Here is a 27,204-nt window from a genome sequence, read left to right as displayed (position 1 = left end):
TGTCTTCCTCTAAATTCCTCTCCCAGCTGGGCTCTTTCATATCTTAGCATTAAAATAGATTCTTCCTAATTAGACAGATCTCTGTCATGATAATCATCTTGAGAACGTATGCTGTATTTTCATACTGCGTATCTTTTCACAGATCGGGCCTGCACTTTATAATTTTTCAAACTCGTAACTCACTGAATAGATCCTTTACCAAGCAATCATCTCCTGTAACCAGCAATTAGCGTCCCGTCAGCTGATACTGGTAGGCATTTAGTGTTCAACTGCTGGCATCAGCAAGTTCATCTTATATCACTTGGAACTCCGATGTATGTGATTCCTTTGAAATTCCAGTCGTGACGGTCGTTTCCTAAAGCTGATGCTCGGGAAGAAAAGAGCGTAGAGCAAGTGCAAATATTTCCACGTGCAAGGTGAACTGCTGCATAACAAGGTGAGTGCTCACAAGACCATGGTCATGGATATAAGTGCACACATCTATCACGAGTGAGTCTGTGCGTGTGTCTGATTGCAGAGTTGTTTGGTCAAGGCTGCAAGGAACATCTGTTTGGATGACAAGAGGCAGTAGCAGAACAGCACTGAAGTCTCTCTCTTCCTTGCCTTGTCCAGGCTACAACCTGACATCTTTTTTCAGCTTATATTTATTCAGACTCGCTGGCTTAGCAGAAACGTTGTCCTTTGCAAAAATTGAATTTAAATAGTTCCCTAAATAGCAGTTTTTGGCCCCGTTTCTTCAGAAGCTGGTAATTGTTTGTGTAAGTATCCTTAAAATAAAAGCGACGCAAAAACGAACTGTGAAATCTCATCTCTATTATGCTGCTTTACAATTGCCATTGAGGACTTGGTTTTAAAAGAAAACTCTCCTGTTGGATGAAAATTGTTACTTGTAGCTCCTGGATTCTGAATGACAACTGCAAAATGACACAGGAAATGGACACTTTTATGAAGTGCTAATTCTGTTGATCGTCTTGGGACATGGGGATACTGCCCTGTCTTCTGCAAGGTTGTGCCATGGACTAATGCCAGTGTCACCACTTCTGCTGTTAACATGAATGGGGAAACAGAGGGCTACAAGTTTGCTCTGCTTTGTTTCAACCTCAGCCAGTTCAAACCTATCTTTTGATCAGCATCAACCGTTTTTAGAACGTATTCGGATGTTTTTCACAGACCCGATGCTGCATCTGTTTGCAAGGCTTCAAACATTAAGCAGGGGTTCCTACCAAACTGTTGCTCGAATCATCATCCCCTGGTGGAAGCAAAAGCGGGAGATGAGAGACTTTAAGAAAAAAAAGTCTAAATTCGGAATATGCTGGGATTTAATTCCCTAACGATGCAGCAGGCACTTAAGCAGCGTGTGGTGCTTGCTGCCCGAGCGCTGCGCTGGAAGTTTAGGGTGTGTTACTCCGTGCGGGCTGAGAAGTGGCGCTGGCCTTAGGCGTAAGGAAAACAAGACAATGCCTGGGCCGTGCCGCAGGGAGCAGCCCCTACAAGCAGCAGTAAGAGCACAGGGCTCACCGGCAGCCTTTCGGCGTGCACCTGCGTGTGCCGGGGCTGCGCGGCGCGTTTCGGTGCGCGGGCGGAGCTGTGCTGGGAGCAGCGCTGCAGCGAGCTGCGGGCTGCAGGGGGCACTGCGGAGGAGCCCAAAAACTCCTTGGAAGTTCAACCTGAGCGCAGCCGGCCGAGGCGCTGGCCTGCCGGCGCTCCGTTGCCATCAAAACGAGCGAGACAGCCCCCGGCTCTCCCCGCTGCCTCCCGCACTCGCTGCTCTCGCTCTGCGTCGCTGTCGCGACGGGGACGAGGTGACAAGCAGCCGTCCCCGTCGCGACAGCGGCTGGAGCAGACAAAGCCGGCTGCGGAGCAGTGCCCCGCACGCTGTGCTCCCCGCTTCCTGCCCCCCTGGGGACACCGGGGGGGTGTCCCCGCGGGCAGGAGCCCCCGGCCCCGGGGGAGCCCTCCGGGCCGGGTGCGGGGAGCAGTGCGGGGGGAGCCGTCCGCTCCTGCCGGGCGGCTCCGCGCCGGGTTTTGCACCGCGTCCCCGGGTCTGCCGGCCCGGGGGAGCCGCCGCCGTCCTGCTAGCGCTGCGCGGGCACGGCGGGAGGAGGAGGAGGAGGAGGAGGAGGAGGAGGGCGCTCGATCATTGTGATGGTGGCAGGAGCGGCGGCAGGAGCAGCAGCAGCAGCAGCAGCAGCAGGGCGCAGAGCGGAGCGGAGCGGCGCGGGCTCGGCGCTGGGGCAGCGCCCCGGAGCCTCGCTGCTGCTGCTGCCCCCCCCGGCCCCGACCCCGGCCCCAGCCCCGGCCCCGCGGCCGCTCGCCGGGCTCCCCCCCGCCGGCATGCGGCCGGCCGGGCAGCGGGCGCGGCGCGGCGGCGGCCCCAAAACTTTTCTCTAGGCGGGGGAGCCCCGCTGCCGGCCCCCCCCCGCCCCGCTCCGCTCCGCTCCATGCCGGGGGGGCGCGCGGCGCGTGCCCGGCGGAGAAGCGGGGGTGGGGGGGGCGCGCGTGCCCGCGGCCCCGCGCGCGTGCATGCGGCTCGCTCCCCGGCGGCGGCGGAGCGGTGTCCGGGGGCAGGAGGCGGTCCCGCGGCGATGGGCGATGGGGGGCAGGCAGCGGCCCCGTAGCGCCCGGGGGCGGCCGCCCCAGCAGCAGCAGCAGCCCCAGCAGCAGGAGCAGCAGCAGCGGCACCGGGAGCAGCAGCAGCAGCAGCAGCAGCAGCACAGCTGGCCGTGCGGGTGGCCGCGCCGCCGGCGATAACCTCCCGGCACCTCCGCTCGCCGCCTTCCTCCCTCCCTCCCTCTCTCCCTCCTCCTCCTCCTCCCTCCTCTCCTCCTCCTCCTCCTCCTCCTGCTCTCCCCCCCCCCGCCGCCGCTCGCTCCCCGCTTGATGTTTTGGAGAGCCTGGAGGGGGATCGGCTGGGGGCGCGGAGGGACGCTCGCCGGGGCTCGCCGCTTGCCCGCTACATGCCGGCGCCCCCTCCTCCCCCCGGCGGCCCCGTGAAAAGTATCCCGCCGGGACCCCGCAGGAGGCTGCGTGCGCGCCGGGGGCAGGCTCCAAACTTCTTCCAAAATAGTGCGCGCGGGGCAGGCGATGGGGGATTTCGCGGCCCCCGCCGCCGCCTCCAACGGCGGGGGCATCTGCATCAACAATAACCTGGGCGGCGGGCTCGGCGGGGCCGCTCTCGGGGTCGCCGGCGCCCCCCACGGCCCGCCCGCCGCCGCCCCCGGGAACAATGCTGCCGGCGGCGGCGTCCCCAAGCACAGCACGGTGGTGGAGCGGCTGCGGCAGCGCATCGAGGGCTGCCGGCGGCACCATGTCAGCTGTGAGAGCAGGTACCAGCAAGCCCAGGCGGAGCAGCTGGAGCTGGAGCGCAGGGACACGGTGAGCCTCTACCAGAGGACGCTGGAGCAGAGGGCCAAGAAGACGGGCGCCAAGCAGCAGCAGCAGCAGCAGCAGCAGCAGGGCAAGCAGCAGCAGGATGCCGAGCCCGCCGCGGCGGAGCAGAGGAACCACACGCTGATCATGGTAAGGGCAGGGGGCGGCCCGGGCCCCCCACCGGAGGGGAGGGAGACTCGGCCTCGGGCACGGAGCGTGTGTGTGTTTGGGGGGGGTGTTCGCGCAACTTGCATGGAGCCAGCAAACTTTTTGTTGTGTTTTTTATATTATTTTTTTTTTGAGGAGGGGGGAGCGGGGCCGTGGGGTGCGTGATTTGGGGCTCCCCGCCGCCGGGGGAGGCCGGCAGCCGGCGCCCCAAGCGAGAGCAGGCTGCGCTGAGCCGCTTCCTAAACTTTGCTCGGGTTTTAAGGAGCTCGGCGAGCGGCGGGGGGGTTGGGGGGGGGCAGGGGGCGGGGGCTGAGCCGCACGGAGCGGAGCCGCGAGTAGGAAGCGGAGTTTCCCACTCCCAGCCCGCTCCCATGATGAATAATCAAAGGCGGCGCGGGGGGAGCCAGCGCCGGCCTTATTTATAGCAGGTCGCGGCCGGCGGCACGGCTCGGCACGGCGGAGGGGGGGGTCCCGGAGCCGCCCCCAACCTCGTTCTCTGCCGGGCAGGGGGCAGCCGGGGCCTCGCCGTCTGCAGGGCGCACAATGGGCGGCGGAGCCCGGCGGGGAGGAGGAGGAGGAGGAGGAGGAGGAGGAGGAGAGGAGGCGTGTGGTTTCCAAGCCCCGCACGTCCCTCCCTCGCTCCCTCCCCTGCCGCGCGGGGGGGTCCCGCAGGGCGGCAGCTGCCGCCGGCCCCCGCGGGGGGAACCGTGACGGAGCGGCGGGGGGCGGCCTCCCCAGCCCGTCCCATCCCGTCCCATCCCATCTCCAGCCCGTCCCATCCCCGTCCCGTCCCCTTCATCCCCGGCTCGCTGCCGGCCGCTTTGTCCGCCCCGGGCGGGGAGGTGGGGACGGGGCCGGCCGGCGGCAGACAAAAGCTGGGCGCTGCGTGTGTGTGTGTGTGCGCCCCTAATCCCCCCCAGCATCCCGGCCAGCAGGAAGCGGAGCAGCCTCCCTGACATCTCGCCGCCTTCCTGGCGGCTCCTCCGCCTCCTCCGGGGCTCTCCCGGGGAAGAGCCGGGCGGCCCCGGCCGAGCCGAGCCGGTCGCTGCCCCCCTCCCTTTCCCCTTCCCCTTCTCCTCCGGGGGGGATGCGCAAGGTGCCAAAGTTGGAGGAGCGAAGTGGGCAGAGGAGGGCTCCGCGGTGGGGGAAGCCCGGCTGCAGGGGAGGGCAGGGGAACGGGAACGGCGGGGCTGGGGCTGAGCTGGCAGCCCGCACGCCATTTATCTCTGCTCCGTGTGCACGGCACTCCGAGCTTAAAGAGAAACCCCGGCGCTGTATCGGGAAGGACCCTTTGCCACCAAGCACTGCCTTACTGAGACCACTTGCAAGAAGCGTTGTAGCAAAAATTGGAAGTGTGATCTGCGCCGTTTCACCTGTAGAGCGTCGATTACAACCTGGGAACAGGAGGGTGGCTGCATAGGCACGTGAAAGTTGTATTTAAAACCTGGGAAACTGCTCCTTTCAAAGCAACTGGAGGGTATTCTCTTTGGGACTTTTATGGTACGAACAAAGTTCTTCACTTCTGGCAAGCACGAGTTTGCTAAGTTTCATAGTTTAAATGCATCGTGATTTCCATTTACTGAAACAGTTCAACTTTATATAATACTTTATTCCGGCTTGAGAAAACACTAAACTACGTTGCGGTTTTCTCCCTTTCTCTATTCTCTGGTGACCTCCAGCTGAGAGGTTCACAGTGACACAATCCCACGGGTCTGCTAGCGCGTTACTCCTCGCACAAAACCGGCGTTAAATCCTTCCCTCCCATTATCAGAGCGCGCGTTCTGGAGTGGAGGCAGTCGGTTAGGACTCACGACAACAAATGCAGTGAGAAAACACCGTCTGCGATGCTTTTTCATCAGGAGGGCAAGGCAAATCCAAGGAAAGTATTACCGGAGCGTGTGTGTGTGTCCCTCCAAATTCAGAGACGTGGGGCTGGGCAGCGAGGTGCCCAGCAGACCCTCCCAGAAAGTGGGTAAAAGGTGTCTGGAGGAGGTGATCGTCACTGAAAGACATGCGCTCTGATTTTCTTCATTGGACGGAGTAGGAACTCTCTGGCACATACAGTGCTCCTTGTCACCACCCCCACGCGGTGCACCCTCTCTCCCTGAGTTCATGAAAGGGATTGTGCAGTTTCCACTGTTTAGGACTCCGTGTCAACTGACAGGCAGTTATCAATGGGAGCCTTTTGTTGAAAAGGCACGTAGGAGCACAGGCTCGCCTGTACTTCGCGAAGTGCTGAGCTACGCTGAATTTGGGTCTTGATACAGAGCGAGCTTTCACTGGCTGAATTTTGGAGTATCTCAATTTATAGCTAATTTAGCCTATCCTACTTGGGGAGAACAGGGGGTTTCAACTCTAGTTTGCTCCCATGCAGGCATCGATTGGGATGTGCACAAAAATTAAAATTATTTATAAATAGCTGGGAGGACTTTTTTTTTTTCCAGTCCAACCTGGCAAAAGCCAAAGTTGTTTTCCGTGCTTTTGAGCTGGATTATTAGAATGCTGTACCAGCTAGGCTTTCAAAAGAAGTGTGGGGAAAAATTGCAGGCCATCCAAAACTCTGCTGCTCATCTTCGGACTGGTTCCAGGAAACATCAGCGCATTATTTCAGTGCTTTGGTTCTTTGTGAGCTAATCTGCCCTCTCAGTTCCTGCTTTAAGTGCAGGAGTTTTCTGGCTCTCCATCCCTGGTATTGCGTGAGCGTGGTTCCGAGGTGATATATGTGTGTCCGTATAATATAAATAATAAATATTTAGTGTATAATAGCGTATATAACATACATATTGCCAAGTGAAATCGCCTCTCTGTCTTATCCCCGACGCTGCTCTTCTTATTGGGTGTTCTTGCTGATTTTTTGCCCAGTGAAACGCTACTTCTGTAATTATCACATTGACCTTCTGATGCACGTTGATTTGCATCTCAGCTCTACTGTAACTTAAAAAGGGTCTGGAGATAATTTTTCCTATTTTAAAAGCTCTTCAACTCTTTTCTTATTTAGCATCACTACGGGCTTGATAGCCACTGTCAAACTGACCATTCCTAACCCTAAAACTAGCCCTTAGGAAACTGAGTTTTAAACACCATAAAATGTTATTTAGATCATAGAAATTAGTGACGGAAGTCAAATGACCTATTAGATCATCTTTTCTGTTCCCCTGCCAAGGCGTAACTATGCCAATTCGGAATTAGTTTAGAGTTAGAGAAAACACGGCTGGCAAACACAGTATTTTCCAATACTGCTTTTTATCCATCCCGGGCTAACGCGCTGCCTCGTGGAAGTCAATGGTCACGTTGCTCTACCTGAGGGAAGGGAGATGGGCAGGCCGGTCCCTTCAGCCTGCTTTGCCTTGGGACAGAATGGCACGCTGAGAATTACCGAAATCCGGCTGTGTCGCCTCCTCGTTGGCAATGCTCCAGCACAGGGAAGTAGTTTCCCCCTTCCTTTCTCCTTTTTCTTGGAAAAGGTATCCCCAGTGGCATGCATAACTTCTTGGTTTCCCTCAGTGACTCATGGCTAATTTTATTCAAGATATCGAGTGTTGAATAATGCTGTCCGTCTTGCAAGCGTTTTTTTAAAGCGTACACCTGCTGTGTTGATGGTGCACCTTGCTGTAGTTATTGTGTGCCTTCATACACCTGAGCACAGCTCTGGTGCTCTTCCTCAGGTGGTGTCGTGGTGTAACTCACTCAGGCGTTTATCGGTTACATGGTAGGAAAGGTCTATTTCTCTAGGATTGCAAGGATGAAAAGGAAAAATGGTATTTTGGATACTTTTTATTTTCCAGAAGAGGTCGGGTGCTGCAGTCCTTACTCATGCCTGATGACTAAATAGGCTGAAACATCTCTTCAGTTTGTAAGCTGTGTCTGATCTTGTTCGCGCTGGGGTAAAGTCAATAGTTAATGCAAAACTGGGATGATACCAGAATTAAATCCCAGGCCAACAACGCTTCTTATTTTTCATATGCCTCACAGAAGGAGTCATCGTGCAACCCTTTTTATTTTGCTCTTCCTCTAAGGGTGGATCTTTCTTATTCCACAGCCTCTCCCATTTTTCTTCTCCTTTTCATACCAACTCATGCCTGATGCTCCCGTGCGATCGCTCTCCTCTAGGACAAGGAGTTCTTGCGTTGACCTCCTTTTGCAGCTCGTCAGCACAATAGATTCCAGCTTAGCAAATGGAAAGGAATGGAGAGACTCTTCGCTTCAAGCACTACTAGTCCCTCATGACCTTCGTGTGCCCCGACTGAAAGTGTCTCTCTAAAAGATAGTGGGCTGGGTCATTACGAGCCGGAGCCGGAGCAGGAAAAGTTGTGTTTTGACATACTGTAGCCAGCCCCGGTGAAATCCACGCTTCAGCCTGACAAACAGCACGTGTTACAAGTCCCGGAGTGAAGTTTTAGGCGTTGTGAAGTTCAGGAAGAATGACTCTGGCTGGAAGGTGGCCAAAACTCATTCTGCTAATGCAGAGCCAAAAATATTAACACGTGATTGTGTAGGGACAATTGGTCGCTCGCATGTAGGTTAACCTAAATTTGTGGTAACTTGACCTATAGCTTAAGGTTTCACAAGTGGCTTAAGCTGGTGTAAATCTGAGCTGCCGCCACCGAGGAAGTCTCATCTTTCATGCTCTTGTCAGTGGCCGCGTTTTCTTGCCGCCTCCCTTTGCCAGCTCTGTCAGCTGGCTCAACCTACCGAGCGGGTAGGGAGGACGGAAACATTTTTTTTTTTTTCCCTTTTCTTCTGGGTTAGTGTTCAGCTGGGTCAGAGCCATGGTTTGTTTGACTGTCCCTCCCATGGGCAGCACAGTCTTACAACACCTTAATCCTGTTGTGAAACTTCACCCTTATCCCAGGACAGACGTATCGAACGTGTGACCTGAAACATGCTTGCCTGCTGCCGTACTTTTTTTTTTTATTTGAGCTGAGTAACGCCGGGGTAGGTGGATGCGATTCTCCTGTCCCTTAATTCAGGCACTGGCACAGGAAAGGCCGCGAGAAGCAGCAAAAGTCAGAGTTCATTTTTCTTTAAACACTCGCGTGCACATGCCATTTGCTTGCATATTACTCCAGTATGTATAATTCATGGGAGAGATGTGCTTGGATTAGCAGAGGTTTAAGGACAGGTCTGACAGCCAGGAAGTGCTGACTGGAATCCTTCAAGCACACTGTTTTCTGCATTGAAATGTGAAGTACAGTCTCAGGCTGAAGTTTTGAACCTGCAATCAGTTTTCCAGTCAGGGATCTCGCAGGCTGTTCAGATAAGGAACATACTTGTACGTGCAGTGGGAATTGGGGAGGCTTAGCAATCTGAAGTATTTATTTTCCTAGTTTGTCTAAGATGGTGAATCATAAAACCATTTAATTTTGATCACTCTTTTGCTTCCCCCTCACGTGCTTCAGTTCCACAGTGTTTGTAGTCTGCTGTTGTTTGCTTTCTGAATGCTGGAAACCCGCTTTTACAGGGGGTGAGAGAAATTGTCTTTTTAAACTGGCAGTGGCTAATGAGATAGCAGCGGCTGATTTTTTTCTTTTGCCTACAGGAAGGGGCTGAGCTGCTTTCTTTCGAGACTTCCCTCTTTCACATCGATTTTGTTTGCCACCACATACAGTGTAATTGGTAAGAAGATATGAATACTTTATTGTTTAGTTGACCTGAGGGAAGAGACAAGTCTGCCCGTAGTCTCCGTGCGTTTTCCGTAGATGTCTGTGACTGTTCAGGCCGCTGGCAGTGGGGATGATGGGTTGGTTTGCTTGTCAGTTCTGCACAACCACAGCATGCATGGAGCACAAAAGAGGGTTGAAGTTATGACTTTCAGAATAACTAAGCTAATAAACAGAAAGACCAACAGTTCCCATGCTTTCTTTCCCATATTTTTTTTTATCAGGGCTGCTTTTTGTAAGGTGTTTGTATAGGGCTCTGTCCTGCAAGGTCCTCAGCAATTGAAGCTTGGTGGAGTTGATTTTTAACTGGTTGCAGGTGGGGCTGCTGGGCTCTGCCTCGTGCCCTCCTCCCTTCTTCACACTAGGGGCTCCTCCCTGCATTGCTTTAACTTTGTGCTGTGCAGGGGCTTGAATAAGGCAACTCCAGCTTCATTTTCCTCAGGCGTGGGGATTCGGACAAGCAGCCATAAATACCTCCGCGCAGGGGTACCTTTCCTGCCTTGTCTCCGTGCTGCTTCTGAAGGATCTCCGGCCTGTTCAGAGAGCCCTGGGATGCTGCACGCCTAGGTAAGGAACAGAGAATTGGTCCCTGGCTTGGCTCTGACCCTGGGCCTTAGCACAACAAGCAGCCACCGTGCCCACATAGCTATATTTATATAGACCAGTAGATGTGCGTGTGGACTGGCTTTTACACCGTGCTGTACATGACACAGTGAAGGATTTGTGATTAGTGTTGGCGGTGGAGGGGGATGTACTGAAATGATAAGTTTAAGATCCACAGATTTGTATCCATTTCCTGTATTTTCAGCTTCCTTTCTTTTTCCTTTGGGTTGTACCTAATCCACGGTGATCTTATAGCACTTGTTCATTGTGTTTAATCTAAGGGAGGAAGGGAGTTGGTTATGGCAGATGAAAGAGTGGAAGAATTATGAAAAGTAGTGGAGGTGTTTGCTTTTTTTTTTTTTTCCAATCGTTTAAGGCATTTCCTTAAGGAGGATAGAGCAGCACTTAGCCAAGAGAGAAACCGTAGCGTTTCCTATCACTTCTGTTTATGCAGAGTATTGTGGTTACAGATGCTCTAGTATTTGAGAAAATGACTTTAAAATATATCTTAGCTGGCAGTAGTTGTCCTTGGACTGCTAAAAAGATTGTTACATTTCAGATGTGATTTTTGCTGTTGTTCATTTCGGTCCCAGCAGCCGGTGGCTGTTGTTGTGATTGCTCTGGGTTGCATTCCAGGGCATAAGGGAGGCTGCACGGGGAAAACTGCTGCAAACATTAAACAACCAACTTTTAATGATGTTTTTGGCAAGCGTTATCTTTATTTGTTCAACATAGCTTTGGTTCTCAGTGAAGCAGTAGCCTTGAAGACTTCAGTGGACTCATACTTTGGCTGTAGGCTGAACGGCAGCCGCCCTGAGCTCCAAAGGGGCTGGAGTGCTCTGGCGTGTAATCCTTCACTGGATGGGGAGTAATGGTGCAAAATTGTTTGTGAGTCCTTGCACTGCAGCAAGTTTCTGGGCTGAGCTTGTGATCTTTGCATTCCAGTGAAAGCGGAGATGCCGTGCGGAGGTTACAGTGCTATCTGTCTTCATTCCTTGATGACATAAATAACTCTTAGCCTACAAACTTGTTAGCATGAGATTATTCAAGGTCTGGATTGCTGCAGCTTTGAAAATTACCCTTAGAGAATTTGGCTTTGTTTTTTTTTTTTGTTTTTGTTTTTTTTTTCATCGGGCTTATTTTTTTCTAACATGTTTAAATGTATATTCTATGTAATGCAAAATAAGGGAAAAATTTTATTTTCTCTCCTTCATTTTGCTTCTTAAACATTTTCTGCCTTGGTATCTACACCAGAGTTCGCTGCCCTTCTCAGTAACACTTCTGTGGTGGGAAATGGCAGCAGCGGGTAGTGACAATGGAGACTTGTGAGTGTGGGATAGCAAAACCAAAACTGATCTGGAGGAGCGAAGTCACAGGCTTCCCCTCAGCAGTTGCTGTGGTGAATCGTGCGGCAGCCTTACCGCCGGAGAGGGGCTCTAGGAAGCTGGCACAGGCCCTCTCTCTCCAAAGTTGCTATGGATATTGAACACATGAAATGCACTGTTTTGTTCCTTCATTTTGCATCCAAATACCTGCTATCTTGAGAAAGTGATTCCTCGGGGATGGCGAATCTGTCTTGTATGGCCTTCTTGCTGTGAAATCCCACGCTGCTTAAAGCTGGCGGTGGGGCCGTGTGTGGTACCCGCTGGAAACCTGGTGGTTGTGTGCAGCTGTGGTTAGCCTGGCAGTGAAAGGTTTCAGCAGTGCCTGGAGCGCCCAGCAGGGCTCTTGCAGAAGGTTTTTGGGAGTGCTGCTACCTGCAAGGGTGGTGTGGTGACCCAGAGCTGTGAGAGGGCTGAGGGGCACGGCCTGTCTCTGAAGCAGGCGTCCACGGCACTTGCATCGGGTAGGTCGTCCCTCTTCTTCCTGTGAGGGAAAAAGTAGTGTTTGTATGTCATTTCCTGGTTTCCTTCCCTAAAACTGACCAACTTTGCTCTCTGATAAAACGAGGAGAGACAGTGTTTTGTTTACCTCTGCAGTGTGATACAGGCTGCTCGATGCACTTCTGCTCATTTATAGTTCCACATAGAATAATAAACAGGGTGAAATAATTATGAAAGGCCTGCGTAGATGGTATTGCAGTTCACAGAACGTGGTGTCTTGACGTACTTATGGGATTAAGGTGATATTTAGGTGAGATGGCAAGTCCAAGGTAGAGCATCTCGTCTCATGCATAGTTCTGTCTGCCTTCTGAGTCCCGTTCTGGGCAATATGACAAAGGTTTTTATTCAAGTGCTCCAGGAGAAAAAAATCACAAAGTATGTAGCTTTCTAATACAAGAATTAGTAAAGATGATGTCAAGTATAATTTTCTGAATGGATTTTTTCATGAAACTTTAGTTTGGATGCTGACTGGAATAGGTGATTTGGTGATACAGTAAGTTAGGGATAGGTGATTCGGGAGTGTACTTCTGTTCATTCTCCCCCTCCTTTCTTGGATGCTTTATTTCAGAATTAACTTGCTCACCAGAACCCAACTCGTTAGCACAGCAGGTAGACAACAGCATTAGGGATAGTGGTATTTCTGATTCAGTGTGTTTCAAATGTTGAGTTCTGCTGGTAGTTACTTGAGAAGATGTGGTTCTGGTTTCAGAACTGTTTCCTCCCCAGATCTGTGATGTGTGTTGTGGATGGCGATCTCATAATGAGCATATGTCAGAACGCCACGTAAAGAGTTAACGTGGATTGGCTCACCTGCTCAGAAAGGTCGTGGCAGGAGTGAGTTGTGCTGGGCAGATCAAGTACCGGTAGGATATGGCAGAAACTCCACCAAAGTGCTTCACCTCAAAATTCCCCCCCCTGCTTTTGGAATGCTTTTAATTTATTTTTATTTTTTTTTAAGGTAAAAGAAACTCTTCTGAGCTCTTCATTTACAAACTTAGATGTCTGTAAAGGCAGGAAGATGGCCAATTAAGGGAGAAATAGTGATTGTCATATGCATGGGGCTCTGTAGAGGAAAGTAGCATAAATGAACTTGTAAGAAAAAAATCATTATTTCAGAGATGCATTTTTAAAAAATATACAGTTCTTACATGTCTCAAGATTCAAGATGTAAGCTGAAAATCAAATGTCTTTCTTGTTTTGAAGGCAGGAAACAAAATGTTCGAAGCTGTTTAAATATGTGATCAGTTTTATTAGAGCAGTATCTGTGTGATATCAAAAATATTTTTTTTCTTAGACAAGATCCATATACACTTAATATTCCAATACACAAGGGCAGAAATCTTGCAAAAATTTAATAATTCTTGCTTTTGGTTTAATTGTGGTTGTTTTTGTGTGCGTATTTTAGCAAAGCTGCCTGTTTCTGGTTTAAAAAGGTATAACATCCAGGATAGTTGTCTTACAGTCATCCTAGCAGAGATGGATTAGTAGCCTGAGTGCAGATGAGCAAGTCAAATGCATATGGTGCTGCAGTTTATCACAGAGCTCTGCAGCTCTCTGGGTACTAATGCAGCCGCTGTGCTCACAGGTGGATCATGGTGAGGCTGTCTTCCATAAAGACCATATAGTGCTTTCAAAAACAAACAAAACAAACAACAAAAAAAGTGTGTATGTATATATCCTATTTGTATATGTATATATGTATCCATCCTGTTCTTAGTTGTATCATATTTTCAAAGCCGGTTTCGCTTAGAAACTTGCGGAGAAATTTGCCTAGAATGGTTTACATCCTTAATCTGAGGATGAAATTAGGGAAAAACACAGTTTGCTCTGTTTTTTTCTTGGAAGTTCTTGAAGCCATTGCAATGAGGAACTTCAGTGCATTTGAGTTACACGTCATGATCTGCCATTTGCGGTCTCTCTCCCAGCAGTGGGAATGGGGAGGATAGGGAAATTAAGCGCTTTATTACCTGTGGAAAATGGTGCACTTCCCACGTGCTTAGCCGTGTCTTGCTGCTGCGTGCTGAAGGTTTCATCCGCACTGAGCACGGTCTGCCTCCCTGTAGCCTGCTCCGCCGACAGGAGCACAGTGACGGGGACATGTGGCATGTCCCTGCTCCTGTGTTTCCAGGACTGCTGTCTCATTCATCATAGGAGCAGTAGGTACAGGAGTTTGCCCTTGCTGTCCTGCCGCATGCTTCCCATTTGCAAAGAAGCAGGAAGGCGCTGCACCAGAAGTGCAGAGACCCAAGGAAGTGGGTTTTAAATCCACGAGGGCATTACAGCATGTTGTGCTACATGATTTTCTGCACTCCGGTTAAATTAGGTGGTGACGGATGTTTTGGTTTTGCTCTGATCTGAGGAATTCAGAGCAGTTTGCAGTGGCACGGGTAATGAATTTGTATGACAAAGTTACTCAGCAAATGTAAACCCGCAGACAGCAGGCTTGCTTCTCGTAGTTACCTGTTACGTATGTCTTGGAGGCTGCCAACAGGCTGAAGCAGTTCACGTGAAAGCTATTGCCCAAGTGACCTCTTACACATTAGCAATGAACACATGTGTGTATTTTAGGTCCTTCATGTCCAAATCCTATTTGCATACTTCTGAAGTTGGTTAAGTGGGATGGTATGTTTTTTTTTTTTCCCCAATGGATTTGCTTTGTCTTGATAAAACAAGCTAAATTTCAATATATATATATATTTTTCTCCCCAGATGTATCCATTCATTGCTAACGTAAACCAGTTTCTGAACTTGATTGCTGTGGGAGGTAGGAGGTGATGCGTGTTTCTCAAACCAGTGGAACAAGTGGAAAGTATTTCAGGTAGTTCACAGTGGTTCAGAGGCTGGCTGTGTTCCTGTTTTCTGGTGGATCTGGAGAGAAATGCTGAGGAGTGCACTGCAGGCCTTGTTTTACTGAACAGCTATGAGAGATTTCCTTTCCCTTGGGTGGTAGTGCCTCTTATTTTTGGAAGGGAGAGGATGAGCTTCCCTCCCTGAGGTCAGACTGCGCTACCGAGCAGCGAGGGTTTTCAGGAAGATTTACAGATTTGACAGGGCAATAAGCCATAGACACAATCGTATCCTTTCGTTGGCTGAGCTATCCTGCCTGTGCCATGGTGTGTGAAGCAGGTGGTTAGCACTTCGTGTCATCGGGGTGGCTAATTTAGATGCATACTGTTAAACAGGTGAGCTTGAAAATTAATACCATGTTTCATCAGACCTACTTGGACCTGCACAACCTGGGCCATTACTGTATCAGGCAAAGCAACTGAAATTTTTCCGTAAGAATGTCTCAAAAGCTCTTCAGAGAGTGCTTTGTAATAGGATTTGTATGATCCAGAAAGGTGCCTTTTCCAGGTTTAGAAATAACTTTATTAGCATTTGGATAGATGACAAAAATGAGTTCTATCTGCAGTACTTTTTTGTTTCAGCCATAATACTGAGCTGACAACTTCACTTAATTACTGAACTACATAATGCTGGAACTTCAGTAAGGCACCTTATGCCACAGAGCTACCTCTCCTCGTCCCAGAGGGTGCCAGAAAGTGCTGGAGATACATATTCAGCTACGTATGTCAGTGTGTTACCTGTATGGGAAGTATTTGTGCTCAGATAAGGCAAATTTGACTTGCCTTCATCACAACAGTTTGAGTTTTTACCTTGAGGTAAAAACAAAGAAAGCTGTAGATGCATATTGTTGGAAGAGCATGGGAGAAGACATTGAGTTACACACCTAAGACGTAGGATGCACCATCCCACAAGTGAGACCCATTTCTTTCCCCCAGAGAGAACAGAGGGTCTCAGGTATTTTGGTAATAGTAAGTAATAGTGTACTTATTTGCCTCTCCGTTATTGACAGCAGTGTTTTTATGTATTGCTTCAGTTCCTTTTGTTGTTCTGTAAATATCGATATAAATCAATCTCTTATTCTTCGTTGTGTTGTGAAGGGATTGTTTGTATAATGGGGTATTAAAAGGGCCATTTAACTTCATTTAGCTCATCTCTGAGAGACAGGGCTTGTGAGGAGAGGGAGAGTAAAAGATACCCGTGGAGATGTTCAGTCCAGAGAAGATTACAGAAGTGCAAGCACGGTGGTAATATTTGGAACAAATCTTGGGAGATGTCTTGGGAAGTTACTACTGACAGGCCCAATCCAATACTTGCATAAAGAGCTATGCTAGTTCTTGTAATAAAGTGATTTTTGGCAAGCTTTTAAAAAAAAAAAAAAAAAAAAGGTTAATTGCTTATATTTGAGTGTTTGTAAAGATGATTTTATTTGTAACACTTTTTCTTGATCTGATGTCAACAAGTGCTGGCTCTGCTTTCCCAAACTCCCTATCTGTAGTTTTTATTTTAGAATTTAGAAATCTAGAGCTGTCATTTCTAACACACAGCCTGCACGCCGCTGGGATCGTGTGACACTGAGTGGCAGTTAAGAAAAGCAATTTGAGTAAGGGAAATTTCTGAAAGTTATCTGCATCTTTGCTGGGAAACCCCCCGCTCCCTCTCTGAGTGCTAAAGATCCACAAATTGTAAGCTTTTCAAAACTCCTGATACAGGCATTAAAAGCTGCATGGTGATTGTAAGGTGATATTGCAAGTTTGGGAAAGATTGGATTCAAATGATTGTTGAGGTGTGTGGCCTGGGCTCTGACTGAAAGAAAGAGGATAAAGGATTCAGGAGTGCAAACCAGAGCACTGCTTTTGGCTCCAGTGGCAGAGACCTGTGGCTGTCCTGCAAGGGGAGGAGACCCAAATCTTCATGGTTCTCGGTGTTCATGTGTGAATTTTATTTGTCTGGGTGGTAGAAATGCCAAAAAACCACATAAACACTGCATTTCTAATTCCTCACAGTGAACCTGAATGTACATTTCATAAATATACATACGTTTATGTGCAGCTGCTATCTGACTGGTTTCAGTGGGCACAGATGATGTCCACTGATGGTTCAATTTTTATTAAGAAAACATATTTTCACAAGTGCTTTATAATAATAAACATGTCACATTGCTCAAAGGCTATCATTCTTTGTAGCAGAGGATGTTGTATTTGGTTTTTAAGTATCGGAGAAGAGACGTACAGCTAGTCTCTACCGTGTGGTAGCCTCAAACCAAAATTGCTCATAAGACAGGATAATTCATATAGGGAGAACCTTGCAGTGACTAATGGGTTTATTTATGGTAAATGTGTGTTTTGACAACTGGGACCATATTTTTAATTTCCGTTTGTAAGGTGGAAGTTTGAAGAATTGGAGGGCCCTGTCACTTCAAGAAAATTATGTGATTGGAAAAAGTCTTCATTTCCTCCAAAATCATTTTTCTGCAGAGGCCTTTCATCCTGGCACGACTAAGTTTAATTCTTCCTAAGGTGGTGGTGGAACAAAAAAGAACAAAAAAAAAAAAAAAACAAAACAGCACATCTCTCACTGTGCAACAGGGTTTTTCTGGCTGCTTCAGTTCAGTATCCCCTATAACCACCACGTGGGTTCATCTCAATAATGGCTCAATTGCATATGGGAGATGAAATTTCAGAACTAGGCTGAATTTTAAATATTTTTAGTGATGGCTTTCTTCTCTCTGGCTGAAGCCTCTGTGAGGTGGACCACTGCTTTTGTGAATACTGGGCTGCGATCTGGACGTCTCATTGAGCAGGGTGTGTGGGAATGGAGGAAGGGCAGTCTCTTTCCAGTGGTGGTTCCTGAAGCTTTCTTCACTTGGTGCGCTGTTAGAGGTATATTCTGAACCATGCAGCAATGAAGGTGAACTCTCTGGGAGAGGACATCCCTCTGGAAGAGAATTCAGACTTGACTACTCAGCAGAGGTGGCACAGCCCTCTTCCAGAAAGTGATTTGATCCTGTAATGGTTGATAAACCTGAGCCAGAACGCCTGAGGGGATTTTTTTTTTCCCCCAGCCAACTTTAGTATGGATTCCAGAGGGTTTGTCATTCATTGCATAATTCAGCCCCTTGCTGTGAGGGCAAGTCCAGAGAGGCTGCTCTGTCAGAACTGGTGCTGAAGGGCTCGAGGAGTTGTTAAGGGCCCCTGTTTGTGGGTGAGTTTTGGCCCAGCTCATTGCTGCAGAGCTGCCTGCTGATCCTGGTCACCTCGGGCACAGCAGTGCCAGCTGTGTGGTTTTGGGGCAGTAACACCTGTTTGTGTTAGTGAGTGATTAAGCACTGGGAAAAGGAGCGTTTGTCTGCCAGACTAGCACATACTAGTTTAGTATGTTGGTACGAGCGAGTACTTCAGGTGCCTTGAGGAATTAACCAAAACAGCTATGAAAACTGAGAATTAAAAGTCTGTTCTTAAATTGTTGCTGCTGTGATCCAAGCTCAGGGAAGTCTGATCCGGAGTTACTGACTGCTGTGGGATTAAAACTCTTGCAAGGTGCAGGACTGTAATGGATAATAGTTGGAGTCCATTCCCACAAGTTAGAAAAAAACACATGTCCTTGGGATTGCTACGGTGAGCAGGGGGAAGCCTTGGCGAGAAGCCCTGAGCTCTGCCCAGGCTGCAGGGGCTCGGGCAGCGGGAGGTGTGCGCTGCCCGTGCTACCCCTTGCTTGCTGTGCTGTCAGTAGCCCCGAGCGAGAGATGGGTTTTACGTAAAAGGAAGTCGCTTTAATTTGAGGGGAGGTTTTATGTTAACTCTTTTTTGTTCTCTAGCTTGGGTATTTATTTAGCTTTTACCCACTGCTAGAAATCCAGCCGGTCGAGAGAGAGCGCAAACTTCTCTGAAAGCTGTAGGAGACAGAAAACAGCCGAGAGGTCGTCCTGGCTGCCGTCCAGCCTGTGGGAGTCCTGTGAAGCTACCGGTAACACGCGGGGTTGTGTAACCACCGGCACTGATGGCCGCCAGGCAGATCTGTTTCGCTTCGGCCAGGCCCTTTTTCCTTTGTGCCCGTGCCGTTGTGTCACGGGAGCTGCAGGAGGGAGCCCGGCTGCATCCAGGGGAGCTGCTGGCGGGGCTCAGCACGGTGCTGCTGGGACTGAGCCTTGAAGTGCCTTCCAGCTCGGCTGTCACGTCAGGAGCGTGATGGTTTTTATGCGAATTGCCTTGCTTTTGTCTGCTTCTGTAGGGACTAGGTGGTTTGGAGTGCGTAACTTCTCGAATTTGGGATTAGCGATTGGAATTTGTCTTTACAAAATAACACATGCTGTTGGTGACCATCAAGCTGAGAGCTGTTCCAGATGTTTTAATGTGATTGGTAAAATCACAGCGATGGCCAAAGTACTAGTTCCTTCTGGGGCTAAACCACTTGTACAAAATGCATGTCCCTTTCATACTCCACCTCTGATATTCTGATTTTATTTCTTTGACCCCATAATTTTCCGGGGTGGCTTCTTTCAGTGGGCAGCACTCGGTGCAGTGAGAGAGCTTCAACACCAGCTGTAAACCAACCAACATAATGTAGTATTTGTGCGTGTGTTTGTTTATGTTTTGGCACAGCCTGAGGGGTGACAAAGGCTTGCAGATTCCCGGCGTGCTTTAGCCTTTGGCCACTTCTGCATGCACGTGTAACTGACCACGCTGTACTATGCCCTGCTCGCTCAGCCTCTGCTCCAGAAAGTAGGCTGACAGAGGCAGTGAGGGAAGAAGTCACATCTAAGACAGAGGAAGGGATTATGCTGGTAATAGTAGCAATTACTCTGTGTCTTTTTCCAAAGAACTGCTGCCATACTTAGTAAAATAGATTAGCCCAGATAAAGGAAGAATTTGACTTCTTTTTCTGCAGTCACAAATGATCCTGTTCCTTGCAAGCTGAAGGAGGAGACAGGGAGGCTAAAATTGAGTCATATCTGTTGATCACTACAGAGCTGTCTGAAGGGTTTCTTTCCTATTTCCAGTAGCACCATCCCTGTCACAGTGAAGAAGCAGTCCTGGCAGCATCGCTGCCCCCCGCATGCGCTTTCTGTCTTCATTTTCATGCAGTGCACCTGCTTAAAATGTCTTGTCTTACTACTTGGATTCCTTCTGAAACAAGACAGATACGGGGTATCGTACCCTAATGCTCCTTTTCCTCAGGTCCACACAGCACCCTTCCTCCCCCAGTGTTGGAGGTCGTGCTGTTGTCGCTCTGTTGCATTCCAAAGAGATAGTTCAGAACTGACCAGAATAAACCGATGGATAGGGATTAGTATTTCATTTGTCAGCTGCAGTTACTCCTTAGAGTTGCTGTGTTTATGCTCATCTGCAAAGGGCTTCATTTCTACTGCCCTGCTTGGGCCCTCGTTGGACACGTGTGTGTGGGGGTAGGGTTTTAGTTTTTGGTTTTTGTCTGTCCCACCCCTCAAATGAGGATGGATAAACATCAGTAACCTGAATCACCCGGTTCTCAGTAACTCAGATTTATGAGGTCAGTTAATACATTAAATATATTTATTTATTTATTTATTTATTTATTTAACACAATTTAGATGTGTAAATAAGAGAGCTTATGTGTAAATGTGCTGTCACCTGTTAAAATGATTCAGGCATAAAAAAGCAGCTAAGTGCTATATTTGTACTGAAATTTTAAAGGAAATCAAACCAGCAAAGGCTAACATCTAGGAAAAAATCTGGAACAAGATTGTTTTAAAATACCTAAGCAAGAAAATAAGAACCTACTGGGCTGATATGGTGTCTTTGTGAGCTTATTCTGTTCAATTAGTGCCTTTAAGCCTGAAAACTGGTTCTTGGGAGAGCAGGAAGAGACTTCTGCTTCCCACTTACATACTGGAATAGGGCAAAATACAAGGTATCCACTAATTTTAAATTTCTTTAAATACAGAGTAAAGCCAGTTTGAACTCCTCTTCTTACATAACAGGTACACCAAAGGTATTTTTAAAATTAATTTAAAAAAGAAAAGGTGGTTTGCTGTGCTTTAATAGAATTTCACTTTGTAGCAATCGCCATCAGAAAGTTCAAAAGAGAAAGAAACTGTCTTGCAAGAAGTATAGCCTTTGTGCAGCTGCATAGTCCTTCCATGTTTCAAGAAAATGTATCATACTTAATGCAGAGGACATATGGGGTTGTCAAGTTACATGTTTTAATAGTTACCAACCAGGCAGTATTGACCGTTCCCTAGGAAAAATAATTATATATTAAAAAAAAAAAAGACTGATTTATTCCGTTCAGGGTTTCCTGCCTGGTAATTTCAATCCTGATTAAAATCAGCAATTTAAATCACCTTGATTTATATCAGGCATTCTGTCTTCAAAGTAAGTGGGAACAGGATGGGGCTTTAAAACCTCCACCATTTAGTGCTGCACTTATTCTGTCCTCCTAACCTGAGTCATTTACCCTGCCTATGTGATATCTATATCTGCTTCCTTTGCTGTGCTCATCAGTCCAGATATCTACCTTTAACTTCTTTTTGGTGAAGCTTATATCAGAATAAGGAGTTTAACATTATAATTCAGATTGTAACGAAGCACAAAGATGTAATTTATGCAGATGTAAATATTTTGTATTGTAAGGAAACTTATTTCTGTACAGCTTATTTCTTTTAAGTTTTTACTGTTTTCAGTTCTGTTCTTTTAATTTTTACTGGGCTAAAATTCAGGGAGACCTTGCTGAGATTATTTTTTTTCCTAACGAAGGACATCAAGATCTGGCCTCCACTGTCCCGTTTCCCTCAGCATGAAATCATAGGAGCAAATGGGGCTTTTCATGCTCCCTCCTCCAGATCAGATAGGCTTTGTCCATGCTCAGATGCCAGGTGGTGAAGGTGTGCATAGCAGTCTTTAGAGCAAACAGACTTAATGAATGCTCTGTTCTGCTAACCAGGGTAAATTGATTAGTTTTATTTAGCTAAGTTAACTCTGTTTTGTAAGCTATCATAATAAAAAAAAAAAAATCACTTGCCAGCTGCAAGTTCAGAATCATTTGTTGTTTTACATATCAAAAACATGGAAGAAAGATAAAAGCGTGAAGTAAAACACAGCAGTTGAAGTGTGAATTGTTAAGTAGTGGTCTGCTGTGTTAGTAGGTGTTAGAGGGCAAACTTGTTTTGGTGGAGGATTCTGGAAAGCACTTTTTTTTTCTTCCTCCTGAATAACTACTGTGCGGACATCGTAACAAAAATATATATATTTGTGTTTAAATTCAAAAATAATGCCCCAGATTTCATTCCACAATGTTTACTTTAGAGTTAATTAGCAGGTGGCTTTGAGGGTTGTGAAATGCTGATATCTTCTCCAGAGTCTTAGTTTCAGTGCCAAGAGAGTTAAGGGCATGAAAACTAGCCATTTAAAGAGGAAAAAATCAAATGTAATCAGGAAAGTTTGAAGTACCAGTAGATAGCTTCAAGTTGTGATGTTCAGCTACTGTTCGGTGTCTGTTAGCCGGTTTCGTTGAAATACATCTTTTTATCTAGTGTCTTCGTTATTATCATCTCTTATCTGTGTATTACAATAAAACTGTCAGTACAGATCGAGGTATTTTTCGTTCACCAGTAAGTGTAAAATCTGTGTTGGATTTGCTGGGAACTTTTTGCTGATAGCTGTCTATCCTTAGATGGACACGGGTGAGAAATATGAGTGTGTTTGGAAGTAAAACTCCTTGCGGAAAAGCATGTATGTGGGGATTAAAAGAAAGAAAATATTTGGCGGATATTTTGCTTTTTTTGATGGTGTAGTTCTTGCTGTAGTAGAAAGCAGAGAGGCAGTGGTGAGGCTTTAACCTTTCCTAGAGAGTTCTGGTACAGGGAGGCTGTGACTATGTTTGGGAAGCACCTCGCACACCTGGGATGCAACATGGATCAGAACGAATAAGAAGCGCGGTTCGTTGTGGTTTTAATCAATAAGATTTTCACTGTGCTGCAAGGAGGTGTGCAGAGGCAAAGACGAAACATAAAATTTGAGGTTGCATTTAACAGAAGCGACTGAAATGAACAGAGTTTAAAGGTTATGTAATAATATATAGCACGATACACAGTTTTGCCAAAAATGCTAATGTAAGTCTATGTTTATCTAATGAAAATGTAATTGGTACTGCTGCCAGTTCAGCACTCTGTCGAGATCATCTAGCAAATGCTATTTTCTATGGACAGAACCAACCTTTGTATTTTGGGAATAATTTCAGGGTGGTTTGCTCAATGTAATGTCATGGGCCATATTGGAAAGTGCTTAGCTGGAGGCTGCTGGAATACCAGGCCCACTTTTAATTTGTAAATGCATATATAAGAGAACTTATTTTCTCTTTTGCTCTTTGGAGTTAGGTATTAAGTGCAAAACAATAAAATATCTTTGCATATATTTCCCCTGGCCCCCTGAATCTATGATTAGGAAAAAATTAGCAAATCTTAGTGACCAACCTTTCCTTTCTGACCATGGAAAAAGATCAAAATCTAGGAGACTAAATATAGAATTTCTAAAATGGGACTGTGGGAAAAATGGGAAAATGATGACATGCAACAGATTAATGTAGAAACATGCGTGTGGCCTGCTCTCCTTTTCCTGGTTACATTTGTACTGTAGCCAGATCCAGACCTTTTCTCTGCAGGCTCACATTGCATCAATATTCTACATAAAATGAAGTCGAGAAAAATGAGTCGCCATTGGATTTTTTTTTTTGTAGGAATAAAAATGCGTACATAATGGAGTAGCATAAGAAATGACCTGCCAAGCGTCACGGTTGTTAAGAAATACCTGTAGGTTTTATTTCTGTATTTAATGACATCTGGAGCACTGGCAGTCCTCCTGTGGCCCAAATCCAACTGGTATTCACAGTTGGTTCAAAAGATCTTGCCTGTCTATGAAGTCTGGGCTAGATCTTTTCTATCTCAGATAGCTAGAGCATAGATTTACTCCACCACAACTAATATTAATTATTTTATTTAGTTGCTGTAACTGAAAGAGACAATAATAGAAAAAAAAATTCAAACTCCCCCACCCCCAGTGAAAAATGATTTCCATATTTGCTAGAAAATACTTCAACTGCAGTTAAACGTAGAGTTTTCTCTTGGCACTGGTAGGCGCGGTAACTCCCAGCTAATCTGGGCTGAGGGCCTGATCCAGCAGAGACCTGGAGCAGGTTTTGTGGGCCAGCAGAAGGTGTTCCAGGCAGAGATTAGATTCGGCACTCTCACCTCTGCAGGATTAGGGTTTAACATGAGATGTGTTAATGAGGAATATGAAAATTCACTACGAGGGCAATCTATTAAGGAAGCAGGAGAGGAGGAAAGCCATGGCTCCTGCGACTATGGTGTCTAACTGTTCATGAAACCAGGGTGGAAAGAGAAATTAAACAAGCAGATTTAGCTATGAACATTTAGGGTCATAGCTTTACAAACGGTGGCTCACTAGGAAAGAATAAAAGAAGGTATATTTCTAGAGGAGTTTGAAGCAGTACTGATTTACAGAGAATGCATTGTTGGTTTCTTCAGAGCTGGTAGCTTGTTGCGTAAGTCTTCACCTTCGGTAAAAGCTGGGCTTTTCCAGGGGAGGTGTCTGGCAGCCTGTAATTTAATACCTCTCATTACTCATTAGCAAAGGCATCCAGGTTCACATTGTAGGTGTTTCCCTTTAGACAGGCTTCACTTCAAAAGACACAGTTGGTTGTGATTTGTGGCTTTCTTTAGAACTAATATTAGTTTACTTGTTGACATACAGGAATGGTCACTGCTGAGAATTTGTGATTGTGAAATAGTCTGCTTTCATCGGTCACATCTGTTAATTGGTGTATCTTAGAAAAGGAAACATTTTTATTAATCCTTCTCACGTATATTCTTTAGGATTGGTCTGATGTCTGCCGTAGGGAGATAGGGCAGGAATGCCTTGGCTTGCCTTTCAGGAAGGTGAAGATCTATTAGGGGATTTCTTTTGTTTATTTCTGCAGAAAGACTGAGCGTTGATTCAAAGTTACGTGGGGGTTGGAGGCTCACCAGGCTGTGTACAAGTACCAGATCTCCAAAACAGTCGGTTAATGAATACACTTCTTATATTGCAGTTGGCAAAACCATCCTTCACGCACATCTGAGAAAGAAGTAGAAAGGGAATTTCAGTCCTGTAAGTCCTTATCTATCAGTCATACTGCAAAAGAAGCCTTCTTAGGACAGGTCTCACTGAAGTAAGGAAGTTTCTTGGCTTCAGCAGGAGGCCAGCAGTGTGAGAAGCACATGCTTATGGTGAAATGAACTAGGAAAGTGTTGGTGGGATTAGTCCCAGCTGCTGCAAAGCACTGGTTCTGCATGCTGCATCAAGCTGGCAAGCCCACACACCCCTGGACTTGTGAGGTTTTGATATATGCAGAAAACTGCAGTGTAAGAGGTTAAACTTAGTCCTATTGTTTAATTAAAAAAAGAAAAAGTCCCTCAGACTAAGGTTGATGTTGGGTTGATGTGAAGCCTAGCAGACCAGTGTGGTTATGAGCACAGGATGTTGCATCTGTATGGAAATGAATCTGAATAAATTAAGCCTGGGAGGCTAATAAATAAATACCAGAACAAAAATGCAGTTAGGTACTCATTAACACGTGCATTGACAATGAGGCTGGGGATGGCTAACTGACGTGTCCAGTTGGACGTGACTGTCCGGTTGAACATCTGACTCGCTGTTTATGAGCGTGGTGGCTTGTTAATACAGAACCAGTCACTGCGTGCACGTACTAAATGTGCAGATACATCCGTATCTGGTGTTTTTTGCCTGAAAACACCTCATTTGGCAAAGCAGGTGCCGAGTACCATCTCTCTCCTCTTCAGTGTGTTACCAGCTACAGCAGTGGCCTGCAGCTGCTCTGAACTGCCTGCTGAAGATGCCCGTGCTTACGGAGGAGCAGCGTGGTAGATGAGGAAGTGCATGATGTATAGGTGTGGGTCTCTTCGGTCACTGATGTCCTTTCTCTGGTGATTCCCCCATTTCTGAGTATGATTCACATTTCTGTGTTGTTTCTTTTTTTTTTTTCTACTGTTTTCATCCTATAAAGGCTACTGGAAGCCAGAATATATAAATAGGTATACATATTGTGTGTGTGTGTGTGTGTATATGTATATATATACATATAGTATATATATAAAGAGAAGTTATATACAATTTCCAGAGCAGCGTGGTTTGACTGGTGGGATGTTGCTCTTGTGCAGGCTAGAGGCTCCTTGGGTCATAGTGCTTTCCACATGGGTTTAAATCTATGGCTGTTCTCTGCGGGAGTGAGAGTGAGGGTTTTAACAGGCCAAATGCCTCAGAAGAGTACGAGAGGAGCGGTTCTGCTGTCTGGCGTTTGTATTTCTGGTGTTTGTGCACTGGGTCGCCGCTGCCAGGCCAGCAGCCTGCCTTCTCCATCTGGCCCTTCCCGCTGGCTCCTCGCCAGCGAGCCGCAGCGTGAAGCTGTTGTCCGTGGCCACATAGAGCGAGGACGGCGTCTCTGGTGTGTGCACGAGATCCCAGCCAAAGCAGCGCCTGCAGGGGTCCCTCTGCCCTCCCCTCCCCCTGTGCCGCACATGACAGGGATCGGGATCCTTGTGGCCTGCCCAGCTGCTGCTCCTCGTGCAGGGCCATGGGGTGCCAGGGTGGCAGGGTTGGAGCAGAGGTAGGCTCAGGACCTTTCCTGGCCTGTTCCCCGTGCGACTTCTCGCTCCGGGCCAGTTGTTTGCAGTGCTGGCCAAGATCCTGGCTGGTGGCAGCGTGTGGCTGTCCCGCTGCCTCCTGGCCTGTCCCCAAGCACGGGCCTGGAAGTGTGGAGATGTGCTGCTTCGGCGCTGCCTCTCGCCTCGTGGTGTCCTTGGTTTTCAGACTCTGCTGGAACTTGCTAGGCGAGATGTCTGCTGACCACATCAAGCTCCAGCGACGCATGCTGGTGTGGCCCTTGGCTGGCCGGCCATTCCTCAGCTCCTCACAGGGAGAGTACTCGGCTAGTCATGAATGGAACAGTTTATTCTTTCAAGCTATTAAAAAGATCATTAATTCTGATTTCCCCCCCCCATGTTTTCTGGCTGTAGATTCTTAACTGTGACCAGAGCTTGTATTTCATTGCAAATTTGTAATAATTAGAAAAATTCTTGCATAATAAAAATTGGAGCATGAAGAAAAGGGAACCTAATCCTTATATTTAGCTGAACTGGTGCTGTGGTTTACTGGATTATTCTTTTAGTTTTGGCAGTGGCTGTGGATACCTATTCATTTGCCGACCATTTCATTAACAATGGCAGGTGGGTTCTGTCAGACGAATTCAACTTCTTTGTCTTCCTTCTGGACAGCATGCCTGTTGTGTATTCTGCACAGGGATATTTATCTCAGATTAGCATTGACGGATAGAGCCGGCGTGCTTCTGTGAGAGAGAGAGAATTGGTTTGCAGGCTCTACCTATTGGTTATGCATCCCCGTATGAATTAATAGGGCTTTAGCAAGATTAAAAACAGGAAGCGGCGCCTCACTTCTAATACCTCTTCAGAGGTCAGATGTCACACACGCAGGAACTCCAAAAGACATGAATCTGTGGCTTGTACAAGGGTGAAAATCTGTTCCTTGCCTTGATCCTTCCCATGGAAGGGAGGAAAAGGAATTTGGGGCATAAGCTTGAGGGGCTGGGGCCAAATCTTCTCTGAAGAA

At 47.4% G+C, this 27,204-nt stretch overlaps 1 protein-coding gene across 11 annotated transcripts in view; it reads left to right on the top strand.

Moving 5' to 3' along the window:
• Nucleotides 1-27,204, top strand: part of MAML3 (mastermind like transcriptional coactivator 3) — a 253,638-nt gene that overhangs the window by 57,739 nt on the left and 168,695 nt on the right. For 2 of the 11 annotated variants that reach the window (XM_068680771.1, XM_068680770.1), the window contains exon 1: nucleotides 3,040-3,519. The exons of 4 other annotated variants lie outside the window; for them this stretch is intronic. In XM_068680771.1, the coding sequence (XP_068536872.1) occupies nucleotides 3,085-3,519 (435 nt within the window). In that variant the 5' untranslated portion in view covers nucleotides 3,040-3,084. Of the gene's footprint in view, nucleotides 1-3,039; nucleotides 3,520-9,076; nucleotides 9,154-9,576; nucleotides 9,765-18,315; nucleotides 18,494-27,204 lie in introns of those variants that run through there. 5 more of the 11 variants (XM_068680772.1, XM_068680776.1, XM_068680773.1 and 2 more) reach the window with 4 other exon arrangements.

This window comes from Anas acuta, chromosome 4 (genome assembly GCF_963932015.1).
Source record: "Anas acuta chromosome 4, bAnaAcu1.1, whole genome shotgun sequence".
Taxonomy (NCBI): Eukaryota; Metazoa; Chordata; class Aves; order Anseriformes; family Anatidae; genus Anas; species Anas acuta.
This window is presented reverse-complemented; position numbering and strand designations above follow the sequence as displayed.